This window comes from Beta vulgaris, chromosome 9 (assembly GCF_026745355.1).
Source record: "Beta vulgaris subsp. vulgaris cultivar EL10 chromosome 9, EL10.2, whole genome shotgun sequence".
NCBI lineage: Eukaryota > Viridiplantae > Streptophyta > Magnoliopsida > Caryophyllales > Amaranthaceae > Beta > Beta vulgaris.
In genome coordinates, this window is record NC_079210.1 from 24,551,685 (window position 1) to 24,576,375 (window position 24,691).

The 24,691-nt window shown below is 34.8% G+C and overlaps 2 protein-coding genes across 7 annotated transcripts; one reads left to right on the forward strand and one right to left on the reverse strand.

Annotated features, from left to right (window-relative positions):
* On the forward strand, window positions 1-4,721 carry LOC104902817 (pentatricopeptide repeat-containing protein At5g61800). 6 transcript variants are annotated; one of them, XR_008967564.1, is made up of 5 exons: window positions 1-1,015; window positions 1,835-2,375; window positions 2,479-3,136; window positions 3,230-4,601; window positions 4,684-4,721. XR_008967564.1 is itself a non-coding variant. In XM_057391824.1 (5 exons), the coding sequence occupies exons 4-5, from the start codon at window positions 2,767-2,769 to the stop codon at window positions 4,351-4,353; spliced, it is 1,494 nt and encodes a 497-aa protein (XP_057247807.1). In that variant the 5' UTR covers window positions 1-1,015; window positions 1,835-2,101; window positions 2,169-2,375; window positions 2,479-2,766; the 3' UTR covers window positions 4,354-4,721. The 6 variants fall into 6 exon arrangements, 5 of the variants coding, with proteins under 5 accessions (XP_057247807.1, XP_048492223.1, XP_057247806.1 ...); XM_057391824.1 differs by having other exon boundaries at window positions 1,835-2,101; window positions 2,169-2,375; window positions 3,230-4,721; XM_048636266.2 differs by having other exon boundaries at window positions 3,230-4,721.
* A 6,198-nt stretch (window positions 4,722-10,919) lies between these two features.
* Window positions 10,920-23,914, reverse strand: LOC104902819 (wax ester synthase/diacylglycerol acyltransferase 4). The gene is made up of 5 exons (XM_010690722.4): window positions 23,351-23,914; window positions 22,668-23,243; window positions 12,468-12,821; window positions 11,970-12,107; window positions 10,920-11,288 (listed from the first exon to the last, which is right to left on the reverse strand). The coding sequence occupies exons 1-5, from the start codon at window positions 23,561-23,563 to the stop codon at window positions 11,145-11,147; spliced, it is 1,425 nt and encodes a 474-aa protein (XP_010689024.2). The 5' UTR covers window positions 23,564-23,914; the 3' UTR covers window positions 10,920-11,144.
* Window positions 23,915-24,691: the final 777 nt, after the last annotated feature.

The window sequence follows — 24,691 nt, forward strand, 5'->3', positions numbered from 1 at the left end:
TCCAAGCGCTGCTTTTTTTTATTTGCTACAACAAAAAATAATAGTATTATATTTGTTTCCCCTTTCTCCCTCTGCATAAATAAAATGGTCAAAATAAATAAAAACAGATGAAGTATTTGTTTCTCCCTCAAGTTAAGGGAAGAGGAATAGGAAATCAGAAATAGTAAACCCTTTTATAACTTTAATAATAAAATACAAATTCACCATCCTTGATTTATAGGTTTTCAAAAACAGAATAAAAAAAAAACAATGAAATTTATGAACAATTTTTCATATATATTATTTCACCATTGACCTTTTGTTTGTTTTCTCACGAATTGTATAGTTATATTTCTCACATTCAAAAAAAATTTATACAGTTAAAATCTCGTGGAACCCATAAAAATATTTTACGATATTTGGATAACGGATCGATACAAAGAAAAAAAAAAAGTAAAAATTTCAGATGCTTAGACATGAAAATAACAAATCTCATCTCAAATCTTTTTCCTAATTAATTATATTTTTCCACTCTCAAAAACTAAAAAGAATTAGTAAATAGAGGATGAATCAGTAAGAACGTAGCGGATGCATCGTTCGATGGTAATAAAACCATCGTCATTCCATCATAACTCATCATCTTCATCCTCTATCATCGATAAATTCTAGAGAGAGAAATAAAGTACAAAATTTCAAACACAAAATCAATGTGAGAAATAAAGTTTTTTTTTAATCTGCGACACATGCTGAGAACTTAAGTTGCAGTGTAGCATATATTTATAGTAGTACAATTTCAGAATTGAAAACCCTAGAATTGAAACTCAGCGATGGGCCGGTATGGCCCAGTGGTAGCCCAATGGTGGCCCAATGACCTAAACGGTGCGTTTTGACTGGGATTGATACTAGAATAACTCCAACTAAAACGATGCGTTTTAACCTTCTAGAGTCTCAGAACTGAAAGGAGATGCAGCTTCAGAGGAGAGAGAAAGAGCGGGAAACAGATTATAGCTTAATCGGGAGAGTATCTTGATTCTTGGTAATTGTTTTTGTGCTTTTATGATGATAATATGTAATTTTTTTGTTGAGCTATTTTCTGTTATATATGTTTTACGTTGAGAAAGTATGTTAAAAAGAGTTAATTTGGAGCATTTGTGATGATTAGTTGTGTATTTGCAGGAAAAAAAAGATTGCATACTTATTAGTAGTATTATTTAGAGAAAAACGGTGGTAAACATTTGTACTTAAGAAAATTTTGTTCAGTGAAGTTCTGTTCTTTGATTTGGTACATTCAGATTTATGTATGCTGTTCTGCTTGAATCTTCACTGAGAGGATGATATTTAGAATGTGGCCTTTGTGGGTAATGAGAGGATGATATTTAGAATGTCGGTGGATTCAAGGCTTCTACATGTGAGAAATGGAGATACTTCCTCCGTTTCTTTTTACTCGCTACACTTTCCATTATGGGAAGTTTCATATTACTTGCTACACTTCTTTTTTGGGCAATAAACTCTCTTTATCTCTCTCCTCCCACATGGGTCTCTTTTCTTTTTACTCTCTACCTCTCTCTTCTCCAAAAATCGCCTAGGAGTCCGTGAAATGAGAAGTGTAGCGAGTAAAAAGAAACGGAAAAGTAATTTGAATCATGAATGAGATAAAAGAGAGAAAGTTTCTCTGTAAAAATCTTATTAATGATCAACTCAATTGATGATTACAGCAAGAAGATCTATTTATACTAACTACTAAGTATTACATTGTAGGAAAAGCTAAAAACTAACTCTAACTAATTCTATCTGAATGTATAACAACCTGCCAGCTACGCATAAACAAACTAACCAGCTGAGTTTCTCTTATTAGGGCCTCGCCCTCTCTCATAAAAACAACAACAACAATGTGAAGTTCCATGTCACGAGGAGCTGCAACGACAATCACAGTTGTGGCAACAACAATCACCAGTTGTAGTGAACTTAGCAACTTGACTGAATGTATGTAAATTTGTAATTTTTGCTTTTGATCTGCTTATCACCCCTACAACCAATCGCCCTTTGCATCTCTCACCACAATCATGAGGAGTGAATTTTGTTTCAAGCATCTAGTTACAGCCTACACGCTTGGTATTAGAAGGTAAATCCACAATTTCCCATGTACCATTCTTTTCCAGGGCTTCTAATTCTTTATTTGTATCTTCCAGCCACTTCGGGTCATTGTTAGCTTGAGCATAAGAAAAAGGCTCAACAGTAGACAACACATTTGCTAGGCTAACAAGATCAGCAGTACGTAAATGAGAAAGTTCATGACAAGTGTAGGCATCAAAAAAAGAAGAAGGAATAGAAGAAAAGGGTATAATAGAGGAAGGAACTACAAAATCTTAAAATTTTGTAGAAGACACTTTCTGTTTGTGAGACCTTCTTAACTTAGCGAGTCAATAAAATTGTGGTTAATATCTCACCACAAGTTGTATGATGTTTTAATTGAATTTTATTTTCTAAATGTGGTTTCAGGTATATGCATCTTCTATATCTTTTTTATATAAGGAGAGTTCAGATATTCAATATGATTGAAGTGGCCAGTGCTGTATTAAGATACACATAGCTTTGCTTTGGCCGGGTCAAAACAGTATGCAAATTGCATTTGCAGATTTACTTTTGGATCAGTTTTGGAGATTCATCCTTGTGTAAGTTTTGGTGCTTGTTTCTTGAATGAAGTGTGACTTGTCATCAAAATTGAACTATGTGAAAAAAATGAAATGGACATAAGAAAGAAGCTCTGCTGGGAGGATTATCTTGTCAATGGCTAAATACTTCATATTAGATTTATTGAGGCATTGCAAAACCTTTCCCCAGCTCCATCAGATTCATGCCAATGCCATTACCACAGGCACCCTCACTCTATATCCCTGCTTTCTTCTTCCAAATGTTCTGTTTACAATTGCCCGGCTTGCTGCTTCAAATCGTGGTGCAGCGTCTTCAAGTATGAAAAACTACGCTGTTTCAGTGTTCAACATTATAAGATCACCGACCACTTTTTGCTACAACACAATGATGCGAGTTGAGAACCTCTTTCATGCTCCTGCGTCAGCCCTCATACTCTTCATAAAAATGCGCCGTGTTCTAGTTTCTCCTGACTTTCACACTTATCCTTTTGCCATTAAGGCCTCTGGTAATCTTCGTGTCCCTTCAATTGCTGCTGCCCTTCATTCCCTGACCTTGAAGTCTGGCTTCAGTTCTGACTTATTTGTTCTCAATTCCATAGTTCACGTCTATGCTATATTGGATCGTCTCAGTGATGCTTGCTTGTTATTTGAAGAGAGTGGCCATAAAGATATAATATCCTATAATGCGTTGATTGATGGCTTCATGAAGGCTGGAAACATTGAACGAGCACGTCTGCTCTTTGATAAAATGTCTATTCGTGATGCAGTCTCATGGGGTACTCTGATTGCTGGTTATGCCCATATGGGGGAATGCCAAGAGGCCATTGACCTCTTCAATAGCTTGCTACGTTCATCATCTGGAATTCGTCCAGACAACATTGCTCTGGTCTCTGTTCTTTCTGCCTGTGCACAACTTGGAGATTTGGAGCAAGGCAGAGCAGTTCATGACTATATAATCCAGAATGGACTTAAAGTGGATTCATTCTTATTAACTGGCTTGGTGGACTTTTATGCCAAGTGTGGCTGCATCGAGAACGCCATAAATATATTTGAATCAAGCGCTGAGAAGAATTTGTTCTCATGGAATGCTTTGTTGATGGGGCTTGCTGTGCATGGCCACGGAAGGGCATGCTTGGATTACTTCTCGAGGATGATTAAGGGTGGAGTTCGACCAGATGATGTTAGTGTTTTGGGAGTTTTGGTTGGATGCAGTCATGCAGGTCTCGTTTGTGAAGCACGTAAAATTTTTCGAGATATGGAATCTGTATACGGGGTTCATCGAGAACTAAAGCACTATGGTTGCATGGCTGATTTGTTTGGACGTGCTGGTTGTGTTGGAGAAGTATTAGAACTGATAGAACATATGCCAATGCAGGGTGACATCTTTATCTGGGGAGCTTTGCTTGCTGGCTGTAGAACATATGGCATGGTTGAAGTTGCTGAAGAAGCAGCTAAGCATGTACAGAAGTTGAACCCTGAAGATAGTGGGCTTTACTCAGTAATGGTTGACATTTATGCTAATTCTGATATGTGGGATGATGTTGCGAAAACTCGGAGCTCCATAAAGACTAGAAGGATCAAGAAGAATGCTTCTTGTAGTTTGATCAAGCTGAATGACACTACTCATGAGTTTATAGCTGGTGATAGTTCACATCCTCAAAAGGATGAGATATATATAATTTTGAGTGGTCTGGTAAACCATCAATCTGAAGTTTCACTATAACAAATCTACAAAATATGGATGTGGAAGAAGTATTGGTTGATGATTATTTTCATTTCTTGGTTCATCAATTACACCAGAATGGAACAATCAAAGAATCTGTATTCCGCAGATGCAACAGGATATTATTCTACAAGATATGTTGGTTTGGAATATGATGAAGCAAAGTTTAGTACTGTACTGAATGAGTGGGGAGATCAAATCAGTAAATAAAATCTTAAATCACCACAGAACAACTAGAGCTTACAGCGGTCAGTATGATTCCATGACATTTTTGAATTGCTCTTGCTTCTAGTGTAGTGGGCTTGCTGATGTTATGTATCCTGAATTCAGCTAGTGAGGAAACATGCTAAAGAAATTGTCATTTGACACCTTTTGAGCTGGATGCCTTTCTAGAAGTAAAAATCACATTGGGAGCAGGGCCAACAGGTATCTTTACTGCTGAACTTGTTCTCTCTATGGGGCTCCCTTCAGGGAACGGAATTGTTAAACATCGCCCCAAAATTACTTAAAATCACCCCAAGTCTACTTGTAATTTCAACTTTTTTTGAGGGCAATTTTAAGTAATTTTGGGGCGAGGAATAGAAGTTCAGCCAAGAAAAGGCCTCAATAAACGCATATCAAAGTTATTACGGTAGATGAAATTAACATGAAAATATTGAAAATGAACCTAATTCGCCTCAAAGAAACGTAGATCTACAATGTTCTGATTGCAATGGGTACCTCCTTTGTAATCCATGTCCGACATAGCACTGCAGTGCAATTGGTTTCCGTAATTACTCTAATACTTTTATTTGTTACACTATAAATGGTGCTATTCTAGGCTTTAAACCTAAAGCAGCTGCAACAAATACTCCCTTTGTTTCATTTTATTCTACATATTTATACTTTGCACGCGTGCTAATGTAAAATTTTGAGGACATATTTTTAGTTTTGTATTTGTAAAAATTATAAAAAGTACATATTACTAAATACATGTTATGATAAATCTAACAAGATGTTACATGATTATGTTTTCATCCGTGTATAAATTACAAATGATGGTCAAAGTGAAATTTGTGAATAGTGTAAAATGTCAAAGTGTGTAGATTAAAATGAAACGGAGGGAGTATTTGCAATGGGATTTTTTTCCTGAATCTACCTAAGTGATAGACTTCATATTTGAAAAGCTCTAAATTGAAACCTATGTTTATCAGTAAAGCTTATTTTATAAAGATTTACTGTAAAGTTATGGATCATTACTTATTATTTTGTTCGCTTCACAAGCAATTAAATAAACTCAACTTCGACGGTTCTCTTCGTGATTCTTCAGCAGCAACAACTTTATTATCCGAGATTCCGACGCCAACTTAGTCAAAGCCGCAGCTTTAAACCTGGGTACTTCTTCAGTTTCGGTGGCAGAAGCTACCGCCTTTCAGCATGCAGTCAGACTCGCCACTGAGCAAGCTATTACTCATCTCCACAACGAAGGAGATAACCTCATGATTATCAAATCCATCAAAGGCGTTTGGTCGCCCCCTTGCAGATTGCCCACATCATTTAGGATATCCAGACTTCTCTCCGCTCCTTTTCTTTTTGGACTATTCGACATGTCTATCGGGAAGCTAACAAAGCAGCAGATTGGATTACCAATGTTGGTCATCTAATAGATTCTAGTTTTTGTATTGAAAATTGTACTCAATCAGCTTTTCATTCAATCCTTGTAAACGATAAGGTTGGAGCTCCCCTCGTGCGGAGGGTCTCCTAATCTTCTTTTTCCTTACCTTTATAAAAAAATAAAGACTTTGACTCGCATGCGCACACGTGCACACAATTCCTATATATAAAAGAATCCAACTTTTTGGTGCCGCATTGTTCTGTTAGGTTTCTTCGACTGTGGAAAATTTATTGAATTCGTTTGAGACTCTAGTAAAAATGAATGTTATTTATGACCTGAAATCTTGTGAATGGTATAAGGCCAACTTTGAATTCACATATCTCTCAATATATAAATGGTTTTGATGTGATTCAAATTGGAGGTGATAACTTGTTCAAAGTGCTTTCCAACGATAGGTCATATGCCATATTCCGCTTAGAAACGAGAAAGTTACGCCGTTTTACGAAGAACTGCCGAGAGCCATCGCGACTCGCGATAGCCACCGCGACACGCGTTTTGCGAGATCCGTTTTCGAATAAGTTTTTTCTTATTTTAGGATTTTGTGCGGAGTATATTCTAGGGTTTTTTGTGCGAGGTTTCTTATGTTATAAAAGGACCTCTTGGTGTTTATTATTCAGACACAACTTATGAAACACTTTTAGTCTCTAATAGAATTTAGGACTCCTTGTATTATTCTCTCTGTTTTTCTCCATTATAGTGAAGAAGCTCTAATCCCCCACCTGTGGACGTAGGTCAAATTTGACTGAACCACGTAAATCCTTGTGTTATTTGTTTGTTCATTTTTATTATTTTCTCACCTTTATTAATTCATTGATTTTCTGTTCCGCATTAATCAAACTACAATATCCTATTTTCTAACAAATTGGTATTAAGAGCTTGGTTGTTTAAGATCTTAGGTGTTTATAGAACAAGTTTGATTTTTTGATTATATCGATGAAATTCAATATTAAGAAATTTGATAGGCAAGTAAATTTTGGCCTATGTCAATTAAAGATGAAAACCATCCTGGTTCAAAGTGGTTGTTACAAGGCTCTGGTAGGTGCATCCAAAAAACCTTCGGACATGACAGATGATCAGTGGGAGGATATGGATTTGAAGGCACTCTCAGCGATTCATTTAAGTCTATCTAATGAAGTTTTGAGAGAGGTTGCCAAAGAGACGACTGTTGCGGGTTTGTGGTTGAAGTTGGAGTCACTTTATATGACAAAATCCGTGACCAACCGTCTACTACTGAAATCTAGACTTCATGATCTCAGTCTAGAAAAATGTAAACCGCTTGAGTCTCATTTAGATGAATTCTTCTCTATAATTATAGATTTGCGAAACATCGATGGTGAGATTGATGATGAGGATATGACTATTAGGTTGTTGTGTTCTTTACCACATTTTGTATGAGCATTTTCGAGATACCTTATTATATAGTAAAGGTGATTTGAGTTTGCAGGATGTTAAGGAGGCATTAACTCAGAGAGATTTAATTGACAATAAATTGGTTAATAAATCTCATAATTCTGCTCCCACAAATGCTTTGGTTGCTCATGGTAAAAAGAATTCTTGCAAAACTGTAACTATTGTCATGTGAAGGGTCATATTAAATCTGAGTGTTGGAAATCAAAGAAGAAAAATGGAGAAAGGTCCAATGATGATCAATCTGCATTTTTCAGTGATGTCTGGACAACATTCAGAAGTTTTGCCTAATGGCACTGTACCTCTAATTATTCTTCATTAGAACCCGAATCTCCCCAGACGCCAGTTATCATTGCTTTCTTGAATTCTTTCTTAGATTGATCCTGTTTTTCCTTGGGATTTTCATTATCCCATAGGGTACATTCTTTAATCCAGTGATTGATCTCTCCACACTTGAAACAACCAAAGTTAGTAGTACTTTTCTTATAGTTAGAAGTGGCGCCCTTACCTTTGGAATTCCCACTTCTTTTGGGATTATTGTTTCTGTTTTTCTTGAGAAAATTCTGAAATCTTATGGTGAGAAGTGGAACATCATATCACTATCACTATCTTCAATTTCCATTTCAGTTTTTAAGGCTAGACCTTTATTTTTTGGTTCATTAGTTTTGGAATCTAAAACCAATTCATGAGTCATTAATGAGCCAATTAGTTATTCTAATGAGAGTTTAGTCAAATCTTTAGCCTCTTGGATAACAGTTATTTTGGGAAGCCAACGATTTTGTTAAACTTCTCAACACTTTTCTTACTAGATCTTCAAAAGTGTAAGTTTTGCCTAGAGAACGTAATTCATTAGTGATAAGTGTGAATCTAGTGAACATCTCTTTTAATAGATTCGTCTTTATTCATAGTAAACAATTCATATTGTTGGACAAGCAAATCTATTCTAGATTGTTTTACCTCATTCGTACCTTCATGCATGGGCCAACTCCAGTGTGTCCTATATTTCTTTTGCAATAGTGCAAGCCGAGAGTCTAGATTATTCATCAGGTCCAATTCCGAATTGGAGAATACTCATTGCCTTGTAGGTTTTCTCAGCCTTTGCATAGTTGAGTGAGTCATAGTTGTCTTCATCCTTGTCGACCATTTTTCCTTCAACATCTTTGGTTTGGATAAGGATCGATCCTTTCCTTATAACTTTAGTATGATCCTGAAATGTAGATCCTCATCCTCACCTTCCACCATCAGTAGTCTTTTCCGTTAAAAATTAGACACTTTGAGTGTCTATCTCGAGAGTCATCTTGCATATTCATGACTTCTATTCTCTAGAGATTAGTCTTTCGAGAATAGCCTGCTCTGATACCACTTGTTGGAGCACAAGGTGATACTTGAGAAGGGGAGGGGGTTGAATTGAGTGACAAAATCTAACCGCTTTTCGCAAAATCTCTACTATAGCATTGTGCCTAACACATTGTTATTCACTCGTAAATTCTACGATTTGTGTTTTTGCGAAAACTAACTCATAACACAATATGAAATCAATGAATTCAAATAATAAACACCAGAAATAACGTGGTTCAATCTTACCTATGAGATCTACGTCTACACAAACAACCTCTTTTATTATTTGAATCATAGAATATCAAACTCTTGATACAATATGATTCCTCCACTACTAACTCTAGTAGTGCTCCCCAACACTTAACTCTAAGTGTTGCCACTCTTTATAATTAATGAAATTATAGAAAGAATAAATCCTCAAAAGCGTGCTTCTTATTCAAGCAAATTAGAGGACGATTACAAACGTTGAATAGTTATCTAAACTGACTATAACTCTGTGCTTTACTCTGTGCCATACTCTGTGCCTTAGGAAATAGTTTTCAGTTCTCGAAATCTCCAATATTTTTCTCTGAAAACATAAGTTATGAAACTGAGTTTTAATCCCTTTTATAGCTTATATTATGATCGAAAATCCTTCTCTAAGTTATGACTATCTATTACCCCTAAGATTAAGGGATAAACCTTTTCTCAAATTCTATACGTCGCCCATAAAGTACTTAAAATCGCCCAAAAAAAATTGAAATTACATTTTAAACCTTTTTTTTTCCTAAATCAAAGCCCCATCATCAACCACCTGCACCACCACCTGCTGCACCACCGCCACCCACAACCACCCTTCTTACCTCATTCTTTCTCTTTCATCCTCAATATCAAACCCCCACCCAGAATATCAGTTTCTTCTTCCTCAATATCAAACCCAACCCTCTATATCTTCTTCCTCAATATCAAACGACCCCACCACCTGCTGCACCACCGCCACCCACCAGCCTCCCCTTTACCTTCCTCTTCTCTTGTGTTGTTCCCGCCGTTGAAATTTTTTTATATCGGCGAACGTCCAGCCAGGACGTTCAGCCCATGGGGTAATCGTCCGGCCAGGACGTTCTGCCCATGGCGCGAACGTCCTGGCCGGACGTTCGCCCCATGGGATGAACGTCCTGGTCGGACGATCGCCCCATGGGATGAACGTCCTGGTCGGACGATCGCCCCATGGGCTGAACGTCCTGGCCGGACGTTCGCCGATATAAAAAAATTTCAACCCATGGTGGATGCGGTGGAGGACGTTAGGTGATGGCGTGGAGGTCGACGGTGGTAGTGGGAAGGTAGGTGGTGATGGTGGGGGTGGGGGGTGGTGTGGAAAAGAGGAGAGGGAAGGTAGGTGTGGTGGGATGTGGGTGGTGGGAAAAGAGGAGAAGGTGAAATGACAGTAGGTTGGTGGTGGTGGGGTGGTGGGTAGTGTAGAAAAGAGGAAATGGTAAAATGGTCTATAAAAATATATTTTGGGCGATTTTAAGTAATTTCAGGGCGATGTTTAACAATCCTCAAATTTTTTTCTTTAAGAAAACAATCTTTATCTTCTTATAACTTCATCTTTATCTTTAACCCTTATAAGATAAGTTTTCTCAAACCAATGTTTATCTAAAACTTGATGACCAAATCAGTTTACCTTTTATCTTTACTAACACCTCTTTTATTTTCGAAATTATTTTCCAAAAACGTTTTCTTAAATTCGATTTTTACATCTTTAACTCGGTTTTTCTAAAATCCTTTTACAAATCGGTTTTTTATAAAAACTTTATCAAAAATGTTTTCTTTGATAGTCTTAAATTTCGAACTAGTATTTCTTTTTAATGTAGAGATATGAAATCAATATGATTATCTATTTCCTTAACTCTAAGAAAATAACAATCATTCTAATTTCACATTTTTATCTTTAGCAAAAAATTTATCACAAAGTTCTAATATTTTATATTTGCATAAGAATAACTAAACACGTAATAATATCTTGAGCTTCCATTTCTTCAAAGTCTTCAACCCTTTCATTGACTTTGATTCTTGATAATCTTTCTCGGACCATTGTTACAACCATACACATTAAGCATATATTATTATTATCATCATCAAAACTATATAGACATACCTAACATCATCTTTTAAGAACCAAATAAACTTCACAAAAACTTGGGAATGTTTCATGGAAATGATGAGTTCCTTGCAACAATTTAATAAGAATATTAATGCAGTTTTACATAAATGAAACAGTAAGCATCTTCTTTTGCTTCCTATTCTCATCGATAAGAACGAAATTTTTATTCTTTTGAGAAAAAAAAATACTTCCTTGCCAGTATACATAATACATCCAAAGCTAATTCTCTGTCATCATTCATCATAGGTGTTAGTTTTTAACGGCTGCTTTGTATATAAGCTGAAAAGCATTCTCTATGCATGATTTGAACTTCTGCTCATCTATATAGCCTTTTTCCACGCCTATTGCAATCCTTATTGTCCGCATGTAACTTAGAACTGTTATCGTTAGGCTCTGCAAATATATAAAACTATCAGTACAGTATCAATATATGCTCTTAAATTTTATATTCAGTATATATATTTGTGTATTCTTGTCGATAAAATAGAATTTTTAAAAAATATATAAATTAGTGCTCAAGTAAATTGATTATGGGATTTGTCTGTAGTTTCATTGAGAATAATTAATGTGGTAATGAAACAGTAGTTCTATCTTTGTGGGTATGTGATAGTAGTGATGTGGGTCGCTCAAGCACATGAGATGATTTGTATGTTATTAACTATAAAATTATGAAGGATCCTTTTACGAGTTGCCCCAAAAAGGATCTCTTATATGTTGGGACGACGGAAGTGAAAAGGAAAATGGAAGTTAATTCAGGGGATGGATAATATGCGTTTATAAGCTTTTGTGAAAGATAGCGAAATTGATGTGTGATATGATTCCCCTCTCCCTACTCCCTTTCCTCTTGAGTCTTTACCACCTCAATAAGTGTAATGTAACACAGGGTTGATTGCTACCCAGAGGCCAGAACACCTGTCCCCATGTCCCCCTGCTGGCTCCGCTACTGCTGAGGGATCCCCTTATCCCCTCCCCACCTCCCCACCTCATGGGTCATGGTTGTATAAGAAAAAGAGATCAGTTACTACTTATGAGTGATCTCAGCAATCTGTGACCCCTCTTCCTTTGCTAACTTACCTGAGGGACGCCAACGACCATGAAATACAATCCTTTGCATTCATGATTTGCTAAGGCCATTTTTTCCACTGGACCAATCATACTTGAGACTGTCATCGTTGATTTTTGCAATGTACTATGGATAAACTGAGCTGCCACCTGAAAAATTAGCAGACACTTTAAGGATTTCTGTAAGTGTAATTGCAAATTAAATAGCTTTAAATGTTTATACCCATCAGATAATACATCTTTTTTTTTTTTTCAGTCAAAGAGAAAAACATAATAGTAATAATATGAAAAGGGTGGAGGAATTAGATTAGTAGAGCAGCAGATGGGTATTAGCCAAGAAATGTATATACTAATACACCTCGTCTATTATGTTTCTTTTCTCCTTTGATCTTTCCTCTATAATCTATGACCTTATACTGTTATACATGGATGAGTTATTCAGTGAAGCATAGTCATAAAAAAGTTCGAACAAGACAGTGTTAACATAGTTAAGTATGATAAGTAACGCACCTCAGGACCTCTACATTTCCTTATAAGCTCCAGGCTCTGACCAGTGAGATAGACACCCAAAGAATTTTTCTTCCTCTTAATGATTTCCTTTGCTTCAGAGATAAATTCAAGGGGGGTCGAAGATTTATTATCGATTAAGGCAGGAAGTGCGACGTGCATAAAAGCAAACTGGTTTCCCCATTTTGTTTCAGAGTCATTTTTCACCATTTCGTGTATGGACTTGTAACCATCGATGTTTCTAGTGTTGAGCAGCACTAGTGCTGTTGATTCAGAATTGCAAAAATCTCTGCCTGTTGCTTGCATGTATAATCGCGTTCCAAAGAAAATTATGCCAGTAAGCACATCATTTATTGTCTGCAGGAGTAAATTATTCATTAGTTGCATCCTGGTTTCTATTTTAGGAGTAAAAAAATAATTTCCAACTCCATTTCAATATAAGCATCTGTGTAACTGTAAATATCTTATATTGCTTACTATCTGTCACTGTGTTTTTTGAGTTGTGAGTTTAAAACATTACTGCGATACTTCATCCGTTTCTTAATACTTGTAACATTTGTAAATACAACATGAATCAAGGAGAAGGAGAGAGAGTGAAACACGGTGCTCAAATAATGAACTACTTAAGGCTTTTGTTGTATAACACTTTACCTAAAACAGTAATGTTGCAAGTATTGTAAAAACATTCCAAAATAAATATATTGTAAATATTTAAATAAAGGGAGAAAGTATAATTTATCAATTCTGAATACTGATGTAATAACCTTAATCTATATGCATAAACTCAAAAGATGTTACGGGAATGGAGTGTATGTCTTTTAGGACTTGTTCTTTTGGAATTATTTTCGGTTCTGTTGTGCATGTACATGTTATGTTTTATGCACATATTATGTTTTGATGATGAAAATTAATATAATATATTTTAGTGTGAAAGTATGTAACAGTTGCAACAGATGCATGAAGAAGGAAATTGATAAACGAAGACTTTGAAGAAAAGAAAAATCAAGAATGAAGTTCAAGTTTATAATTTCTTAGAATAGTAACTTTAGATTAAAATGTAATATGCTTAGTAATATGCAATGTGCTCAATATAGAAATATAAAGTTAATATAATTATTATCTTCTTTGAGTTAAGAAAGTAAATAATTATATTAAAATTATATTTCTATATAAAAAGGAAATAAGTTTTCAAAATCAGAAATAAAAAGGATTAGGAAAACGAGTTTTTAAAGAAAAAGATTTTCTAAAAAATTGCGTGTATAAAAGATTTTAATAAAAACAAGTTTTATAAAGATTTTGATAAAAACGTGTATTGAAAAGATTTTGATAAAAACAAGTTTTGAAAAAGATTTTATAAACCGTGTTTTTATATAAAACGAATTTTTGAAAAAGATTTTGATAAAAAATCGTTTTGAGTAAAAACCGTGTTTTTAATAAAAAGATTTTTATAAAACAGAGTTTTATTAAAACATGTTTTCTGATTTTCTAAAAAGGATTTGGAAAAATAATGTTTAGATATAAACAGACTTTGAGTTGAAAAAGAAAATCTAGATGGAAACTTATCTTTGTTGTTTAAAAGATAAAGATAGAAAAAGATAAAGTTTATCCCTTAAATCAAGGATTAAAAGATAAAGATATTTTTAAGTGATTTTCGTCCTAAACAAGTATTATAAAAGGGAATCAGAATTACTTTTAAATCTCACGTTTTCAGAGAGATAAATCGAGTCTAATTAAAAAGCTGAAAACTATTTCCTTGGCACTGAGCGGTTAGGTTTAAGTTACTATTTCACAATTGTAATTGTCCTCTATTTGCTTGACTAAGAAGCACATCTTTGAGGATCGTTCTTTTCTGTAACTTTCATATTATAGAGAGTGTCAACACTTAGAGTTAAGTGTTGGGAGTCATTACTAGGTTAGTAGTGAGGGGAATCGTATTGTATCAAGAGTTTGATATTTTAGGATTCAAAGAAATAAAAGAGTTTTTGTTTCTTGTGGACGTAGATCTCAGAGGTGAGATTGAACCACGTTATATCTTGTGTCAAATCTAATATCTTTTAAGTTTATTATTCGCAAAAACGCAAATTAGAATTTTCGAGTGTTCAGCTCAGAGCCTGGCACTGAGCTGTAAAGGATTTTTGCGAAAATCGATTAGATTTCACCACTCAATTCAACCCCCCCTTCTTGAGTGTTCCCTTGGGTTCCAACAAGTGGTATCAGAGCAGGCTATTCTCGTAAGACTCACATCTAGAGAATAGAAATCATGAACACACAAGATGACTTTCGTGACAAGTATTCCAGGTGTCCAATTTTCAATGGGAAAGATTATGGATGGTGGAAGACTAGGATGAGGATCTACATTCAAGGTTCTGACTTTCAATGCTGGAGAATCATAAAGACTGGACCTCTTCCTATTCAAAACAAAGATGATGAAGGAAACCTGATCGACAAGGAGGAAGATGAGTAAATTCTGTTGACTATGGAAAGGCCGAAAAGAATTTCAAAGCTATGAGTATTCTCCAATCTGGAATTGGACCTGATGAATATTCAAGAATCTCGGCGTGCACCACTGCTAAGGAAATTTGGGACACATTGGAATTGGCCCATGAAGGTACAAACGAGGTAAAACAGTCTAGGATAGATTTACTAGTCCATGAATATGAATTGTTCACAATGAATAAGGAGAATCTATTAAAGATATGTTTACCATATTCACACTAATAACTAATGAACTAAGATCCTTAGGAAAAATATATTCTTTTGAAGATTTAGTTAGAAAAGTGTTAAGAAGTTTGACTAATAAATGGCTTCCCAAAATCACTGCTATTCAAGAGGCTAAAGATCTAACAAAACTCTCACTAGAACAACTAATTGGTTCTTTAATGACCATGAACTTGTTTTAGATCCTAAATCAAATGAACCAAAGAATAAAGGGTTGGCCTTAAAAACTGAAGTAGAAACGGATGATAGTGAAAGTGATGAAGAAGTAGCGTCTCTAACTAGAAAGTTTCAAAATTTCTTAAAAGAGAACAGAGAGAACAACTTCAGGAGAAGTGGAAACTTCAAAGGTAAAGGCACTACTTCTAACCCTAAGAAAAGTGCTACTAACTCTGGTTGTTTCAAGTGTGGTGAGTATGATCACAGGATTAAAGAATGCCCTCTGTGGGATGAAGAAAAGCCTAGAGAAAAACGGGAGCAGTCAAGAAGGAGTACAAGAAAGCCATGATCGCAGCAGTCTGGGGAGACTCGGATTCTGACGAGGATCAGTGCCAGGCTCAGAGCCACGAAGCAAAATTATGTCTGAATGCTGTACAGACAACTCTGAAGACGGCACTGAGCCATGACGACTCACATCTATGCTTGATGGCTAAAAGTTCGAACCCTCTTGAAGAGGAAGAAGACAGTGAGGTAAGTCTAACTTCTTTAAAACCTTCAATTCATCTTCTTTCCAAAAGTAAGCTTGTCATATTGCTTGAAAACGTAATTGATGATTGTCAAAACATGAATGATAATTTTGATAACATAAAAAGGAAATAAAAAATTTGACAGGCTAAAAATTGGATTAGAAACAGAATATAAGGAATTACTTAAAGAAAAAAAAACTCTGATGAAAAGGATTGACGAGAAAGACTTAGAGATAAACACACAAAACAAGAAAAGACTCTAGTTGATAATCTCGTAAATACTCAGTGCCAGTCACTGAGTTCCAAGCTGAAAAATCTAGTCTTGAGGAACAAATTGAAAATTAAATCACGAGTTGAATGATCTTAAGAACTCAAGACAACAATCTAGAATTGTTCCACTATGCTGCCTAGTGATGCAAAATAAGAGAAGAGTTGGATAAAGTTAAAAGAGACTTAGAGACTTCCCGAAAAAGAAGTAGTGATTTAAATACCTCAGTTGAATTTTTGGAATCACAACTTTCTATTGCTCGAAAGATGCACGAAAAATGGACTAATGGGATGAATGCTCTAAATTACTTAACTTGCACCACAAACAACATGAACAAAACTGGATTAGGATATACTGACCAGCAACCCAGTGCCAGGCTCAGTGCCAGAACCTTCGAAAGAGACTTTCGAAAGAGAAAATACGTGGCCTTCCTGAATATCTAATTTGCAATTTTTGTGGTAATAATGGTCATCTAATTGACGACTGCAACAAAAAGAAAAATCGAATTGCAAAGAATGTCAAACATGTTACTCAAATCTGGGTTAGGAAAGACATACTAGATGCTCAACGTAAGAAAAAGGGACCCAAGCAAATATGGGTTCCTAAAACAAACAAGTAATCATGTAGAAAAAGGAAGCCCTTGAATTTATTTGTACTGAAGACCAAATAGCTGATATTTTCACTAAACCACTTGCTCGTGAAAGATTTGAAAAAACTTAGATTAGCTTTGGGATTGATTTCTAGTACTTAGTTGATTTGTGTGCTTATTTGCCCCCTTTACATGCTTAAGAGTTCGAAAGATTCTATCTACACTAAGTCAGATTTTTGATTTAATCCAAGACTCCTGAAAAGGCTATTGATGCTGTCCTGATAACTGACACCTAAGTTGCTCTAGAAAAATTCTATGAAAAATTCCAAAAGTATCATGTTTTCTAAAATATCCATTGATGTTGTTTTGTCAAAATTATAAAACTTTTTCAAAAAATTGTGTTCAAAATTGTTTTAAAATATATGCAAGGCATTAGAAGTAGCTAGTGAACTTAAGCCAAACACCATCCCCCTACCAATTAAAAAAAAAAAAAAAAACCGGTCCCCCTTTAACCCATTTCAAGTTCTCAAAACCTCCCCATTCTCTCTCTCCCTCCTCACCTCCAAACCCTAACCATGGGAAGGAAGACCACCAGGCGGTTCCCCAAGAAACCCACCACCGCTGCCACTTCTTCTCCAGATCCACCGTCATCACCGCACCGCCTCTCCCAAAATCACCGACCAAAACCCCACCTCTCAAAAAAAAAAAAAAAAAAAAAACCTCCGGCTCAAAAAACTATCGAACCGCAAAAACCTCCGGTCAAGAAAAATCCGGCCCAGAAAAAACCGAGAAAACTCCACCTGAAAAGATTCCGGCCCCGGAAAAAAAAAAAAAAAAAACCCCGTTCCAAAACCCGCCACAAGATCGGCCCAGAAAAAACCGTCCGCGACTTCTCCTTGCCTTCCTACGCGATCTCCGAGCACTTCCGCTGCTACACCTCCTGACGCCTCTCACTCTCGCAAACGGAAAGGGGTGAGTTCCGGTCAGCCCACCTCCTCTAAACAACCAGGAGTTTCGGAATCTGCAAGTTCTCCAAGGGTTCTATATGGTCGGATCTTTCCCACACAGTGGTTAGGTAATTATGTCGTTAAGTTTCTTTTAGAATCTCAGCCAAACACAAAATCCTTCGAAACTTGATTACTAAATCTATTCTTCCCAAGATTGAAAATAGAGGGGAATGTCTGATAATGGATCAGGTACTTATGTGGTTGTTAACTAACGAGATACCGATTAGCCTTCCACATCTTATGATTCGCCATATGAAAATTTTGTCTATCACCTCTCAGTATTATCCATATAGTCTGTGGCTCACCAATATATTTCAGGCTTTTGAGGTTATCACCAATATAAACACTTTTCCTTTTATCCTAGTCCTACTATGTACTTTTGTATATTCCTTGTAGTTTTTGGAAAAACATGTCGGTTTTTGTGAAACTGTTTTGATGCTTTTTGGATGTTATTTTGGATTATCTTGGAGATTGTGAATTGGTGTTTGTTGTAGCACCAGCATCACTAGCTTAAATAGTTGAGCTACTGGGTTATTTTAAACTCTTCTGACTATGTGAATGCTTGTTTGTCTTTATGTACTTTTTGAGAATGACAAAAGGGGGAAAAGAAGGTATATAATATTGACTTTGTGTCTTGATGATATCCTAGGTTGAGCTAATGTGAATTGAATATAAATGAGCATGTGGGACAAAAGTGAATAATTGAATGCTATTAATCTGATGTACGGATAGGTTCTATAAAGGGTGAATAATCCATGCATTCTTTGAGGGGGAACAAAAGAATATATGCATACTTTAAGGGGGAACAAATGTTTATTTAACAATATTATATTCATGGTTTGTCATCATCAAAAAGGGGAAAATTGTTGTGCATGTACATGTTATGTTTTATGCACATATTATGTTTTGATGATGAAAATTAATATAATATATTTTAGTGTGAAAGTATGTAACAGTTGCAACAGATGCATGAAGAAAGAAATTGATAAACGAAGACTTTGAAGAAAAGAAGAATCAAGAATGAAGTTCAAGTTTATAATTTCTTAGAATAGTAACTTGAGATTAAAATGTAATATGCTTAGTAATATGCAATGTGCTCAATATAGAAATATAAAGTTAATATAATTATTATCTTCTTTGAGTTAAGAAAGTAAATAATTATATTAAAATTATATTTCTATATAAAAAGGAAATAAGTTTTCAAAATCAGAAATCAAAAGGGATTAGGAAAACGAGTTTTTAAAGAAAAAGATTTTTCTAAAAAATTGCGTGTATAAAAGATTTTAATAAAAACAAGTTTTATAAAAGATTTTGATAAAAACGTGTATTGAAAAGATTTTGATAAAAACAAGTTTTGAAAAAGATTTTATAAACCGTGTTTTTATATAAAACGAATTTTTGAAAAAGATTTTGATAAAAAATCGTTTTGAGTAAAAACCGTGTTTTTAATAAAAAGATTTTTATAAAACAGAGTTTTATTAAAACATGTTTTCTGATTTTCTAAAAAGGATTTGGAAAAATAATGTTTAGATATAAACAGACTTTGAGTTGAAAAAGAAAATCTAGATGGAAAGCTTATCTTTGTTTGTTTAAAAGATAAAGATAGAAAAAGATAAAGTTTATCCCTTAAATCAAGGATTAAAAGATAAAGATATTTTTAAGTGATTTTCGTCCTAAACAAGTATTATAAAAGGGAATCAGAATTTACTTTTAAATCTCACGTTTTCAGAGAGATAAATCGAGTCTAATTAAAAAGCTGAAAACTATTTCCTTGGCACTGAGCGGTTAGGTTTAAGTTACTATTTCACAATTGTAATTGTCCTCTATTTGCTTGACTAAGAAGCACATCTTTGAGGATCGTTCTTTTCTGTAACTTTCATATTATAGAGAGTGTCAACACTTAGAGTTAAGTGTTGGGAGTCATTACTAGAGTTAGTAGTGAGGGGAATCGTATTGTATCAAGAGTTTGATATTTTAGGATTCAAAGAAATAAAAGAGTTTTTGTTTCTTGTGGACGTAGATCTCAGAGGTGAGATTGAACCACGTTATATCTTGTGTCAAATCTAATATCTTTTAAGTTTATTATTCGCAAAAACGCAAATTAGTAATTTTCGAGTGTTCAGCTCAGAGCCTGGCACTGAGCTGTTAAAGGATTTTTGCGAAAATCGATTAGATTTCACCACTCAATTCAACCCCCCCCCCCCTTCTTGAGTGTTCCCTTGGGTTCCAACAGGTTCAATTACTTTATTATGTTAAGCTCATTTCAGATCAGTTCGTTTCGATTAAGGTTCGAGTAGTCCAAAAAAAGGGGCCTAATTCTTATGTTATTGCCACACCTATTATACTACTCTCTCCGTCCCATAATATAGTGCCTACTTCATTTTTGGTGGGTCAAACTTTAAAATCTTTGATCGAATATTCTCATTTGTATATATAAAAAAACATATTCATGTAGGATCTTCTTAGATTCGTCTCAATATGTAGTTTCATAATATTAACTTTTTATATTTTTTATTATTACGAAATTAAAGATATCAAAGGTCAAAGTTACGTCTTGGAGGCCGTGTAAAAAAGAAACAAGCACTATATTATAGGACGGAGGGAGTATTTCTACCCTGGCCACCTCTTATGGTTGTCTTTAAATTTCCGTGCATATAACTAACCGTTGGGCTAATTTGTATGAATTTCATCATGGGTAAATTGGAGGAATGATAAATGTCTAACAGTTAGAGATTTAGAAACATCTAACATCCATGTGGCACCACACAAGGGGGCACACATGTCATGACTCATGATATTGTTTGTCCATAAAAATATTACTTTTGCAATTTTTAAATTTGTATATCTCAAAAAATATGTTTAAAAAAAAAAAAAATACACCAATGTTCATATATCTTTATTCTCTATAAATAGACATCCATTTTGATATAATTTCATTACGTTTGATAGAGAAGGGTAAAATAAAAATATGATGAAATTATATCAAAATGGATGTCTATTTGTAGAGAATAAAAATATATGAATATTGGTATATTTTTTATTTTTTTAAAGTATATATTTTGAGATATACAAGTTAAAAAATTGCAAAAGTAATTTTTTTTGTGAACAAACAATATTATGACATGTGTGTCACTTGTGTGCTGTCACATACTCCCTCCGTTGCCTAAAGATTTTCCATCTTTTCGTTTAAGTGCGTTTAATTTCCTAAAGATCTTCCCTCTTTTACTTTATTCCTTATTTGGATTTTTTTCCCCTTTTTACCCTCTCATGTCCTTATCATATGGTCCACCATTACATTATTAATTCAATTTTACACCATTTTTCTCTCCTACTCTAATCCTTTTTTTATTTGTTTATTTATCTTAACCCTTTCTCTTTTTTACTTTACCCATCCTATACCCCACGCAAATTGATTCTCATTGGTATATGTAATTGTTGGAATTAAGGCTTGAAAAGTTTTAGCTTCTTTTATTATATTGTCTCACATTGATTGTGGGAGGGAATACTTCCTTGTTTTTATATTTCTTCCTCCCTTCTAATTATTGAATTGGTACTTGAGATGCTTTTATGGTTGGATATCATGTTTGGTTTGGGCTTGCTATCACACGCGCGCATCCTGGGCCATGGGCGTTGCGTTGGGGAATAAACTTAACTAACTTTTTGAAATTAATGGCAATCCCATAATATCCTCCCTATTTACTGCGTTCCTTTTTTGGCCTGATTTTCTCTTATAAAATCAGTGCTTCCTGATCAGTTCAATACACACAAAGAAAATTTTTCCTGGGTTCGTGCTATTTCTCTAAGTCTGTGCTGCTAGTGATGGCAGTTTTAGGCTGTTGTATAGTAACAATAACAAAGACTTTTTTTAAAAACAGAGGGAGTAGATGTTAAATATTTGGTAAATATCTACTGATTAGACATTTATCATTCTTCATGTAAATTGCGGAGGAAAAGAACCCCAAGGCTACACTACTCTCAAGGTGGTCGAATGGTCGTAGTCTTAAGATTTTTTTTTGTCTTAAAATAAAGGTTCTAAATTCTGATATTTCCTGCAAAGTACTATAGTCAACTAGTCTTAGGTGCCCTTCTATTCGGCTATATAACTACTACTGAATCTCATCCTCAAAACAAAAAAAAAAAAAAAAAAAAAAAAAAAATGAATCCCTACTGCATTTCTGACGTTTGAACTTTTAAGATTAGTAGCCTAACTTTGAACCAGAAAGGCATAAATCATAAGACTGACAAACAGGTTCCTTATTTCTTTCAAAAATATCAAACATACTTTTGCGTCGTTTAAGGCTCTGTTTTTCTCTAACTTATTAAAACAAGTTTCTAACATAAGTAAGTTGAGCACTTGAGCTTAGCAGATTTAAGTCAAGTTTAGCAACATGAAGTTCAATTTCATAAAAATTAGTTTAATTACTAAAAACAAGTTTAAGTTGAGCAAAAAAATAAGCTCAGCAAAATTAAGTTTAATTTCACAAAAAATAAGCTATCTTCTGAAAAAAGGAGAACAATTTTTAAAAAACCAACTAGTTCTTGTCCCGGATGATAAGCCTGGATAATTTACCAATGTACATTTGAAGTCTTTAATTTTTTCCCTCACAAAGACCAACATGAGTATATCTTGTTTTTAAATAATTTTTTCCCTCACAAAAACCAACATGAGTATTGTAGATTGTAGTGTAGTTGTTTAATGCATTAACATATTAAATGAAAGGTCATGAGTTCGAATCTTGAAATCAACATTTTTATTATTTAATGTCTCATTTGATGGTGTGGGGGAAGCGAGAGTTAATGTGGCAGCAACATTTAAAAGAACCTTTCAAATTTGCCACCCTCCCCCTTGTTGAATGAAAAGAAGTGAAGTAGGGATTTTTTTTGCTGGTAATAAAAAAATAAAAGATGATACAATTAGAAATGAGTAGAATCTGTTACCGCTCCTATATTGGTTTTGATTTGTTTGATTTGATCCAGCGACAATGCGATTGTAGAGATCTGTACTGGATGGAATTCAACGCCGTCACCCCCAGATCGAATTGGTGTCTTATCATCAGCAATTAAACTACTCTTGAGAAAACTCCATCCAAAATCACAGGTTGTATTGTAGGTTACAGACAAGGTTTTTGGCAGACAGCCAACATCATCCACAGGTTTGCTGTTAGCTTTTGAAGTTGGTTGAAGCATTGGAAATGTTAATGGCATAGAAGGATTATCAGCTCGTTGCATGCAAGAAAGAAGTGCTCCCATGAGAGAGAAGCCATCACCAAGTGCATGGTGAAGCTTGAAGATAAGGTGTCCAGCTGCTTTGCTTGTTGGGTATGTTATCAAGTGAATATCCCACAATGGCCTGTCACTTGGTAGTGGCTTCATTGCAATTTCAGTCAGATATTCATCAAAATAGTCATCGTATGCTTCTGGAGACAACCCCTCTGGGAAGTTTGGAATATTGACATGATCCGGAAGGTTCACCTCCACTCGTTTCCATTTTTTTACACCTTTCTTATCAGATACCTGTGTTATATTCAACATCGATTCAAAATTATTATTATCTTCAGTGAAAACTAGATTCAGACTCTTGAACAATGAACACAAGAAGCTACCAAGAGTGAGAAAATTACCATAATGGATGAAAATCTTGGATTGATGGGAAGAAAGAGCTCTTGTAGTAGTGGAACAGCGCAGGAAGTATCAATAGAAATTTCGGACTCCAAAATTCCAAGGACACGAACTGACATGGTCTTGCTGTTGAAGTATTGCCCTGTAGGAGACACAGGTTCATCTTCTGTATCTTCATCTTTGTATTCTGTTTTTATCTGTAACTTGGAACCCATTTTTTCTTGTTTGAATGCAAGACCAACTTCGATTGGTTTTTGAGTTTTGATGTTGGAAATCAGTTCTAATGCTCGTAGTGTTGGTAGTTGTAGACTTGTAGTAGTAGTACTCGTTAGACCTTAAGCTTTGGGAGGACAGAAGAATATGATCTCTTTGAAGGTTTTTCAGGTGAAGCTGAAGGAAATATACATAGCACAAAGGAAATTTTGCCAATTTGATTTATGGTATACAATTCTGGATAAACCAAAGTATGAAATATTTATAGTCCATAGCTCAACTTGAATATTTACTTCCTTCTAAATATTTCTTTCGAATTTATATTTTAGTTCCATTATTCTAATTAAAATACCTACAAATTATTGAGCTGGAGTAATTTTACAGATCTGTTACTCATATAAAAGCTTCCACATTTGTACAGTCCCCCCCCCCCCCCCCAACCCCAAAAAAATTACAGTAGTATTTTGTTCTCTTTTCACAATGTAGAAAGTAGAGTATTTTCTAATTCCTATATTAAATTGGGAAAAGCTAAATGCAGCCCTAAGGGCTGCATATAAGAAGCTAAATATGGAAAAAACGAGCATTAATTGATCATTTATTACATAAATTAATGCAAACTTTTGTCATAAATTGACAACTAATTTCCATTTTAAGCAATGTATTTATGTCTTATATGCAGCCCTAAGGGCTGCATATAGCATAACCCTATTAAATTATCCAGGTCAAATTCTAAGGTTATTACTTAGCTCAACCGTGACAACTAGCAGTTGGGTGTTTTTCCCATACTTTTATTTTGCATTTTGTTCTCTTTTCACAATGTAGAAAGTAGAGTATTTTCTAATTCCTATATTAAATTATCCAGGTCAAATTCTAAGGTTATTACTTAGCTCAACCGTGACAACTAGCAGTTGGGTGTTTTTCCCATACTTTTATTTTGCATTTGCAGTTACGCATTGATCCATAAATGTACTTCAATTGGGCGCTGGTTGTGGGGCAGTATGAATTCAGCCAATTTAATATTATTGTGGCCTTAAAGTCGTAGGCAGCTTTGTTTGGTGATCACAATGAATGTCGTTAACCAGGGACAGTTATTTGTTGCCATGACTTCGATTCCACAGCCTGTTTTCCTA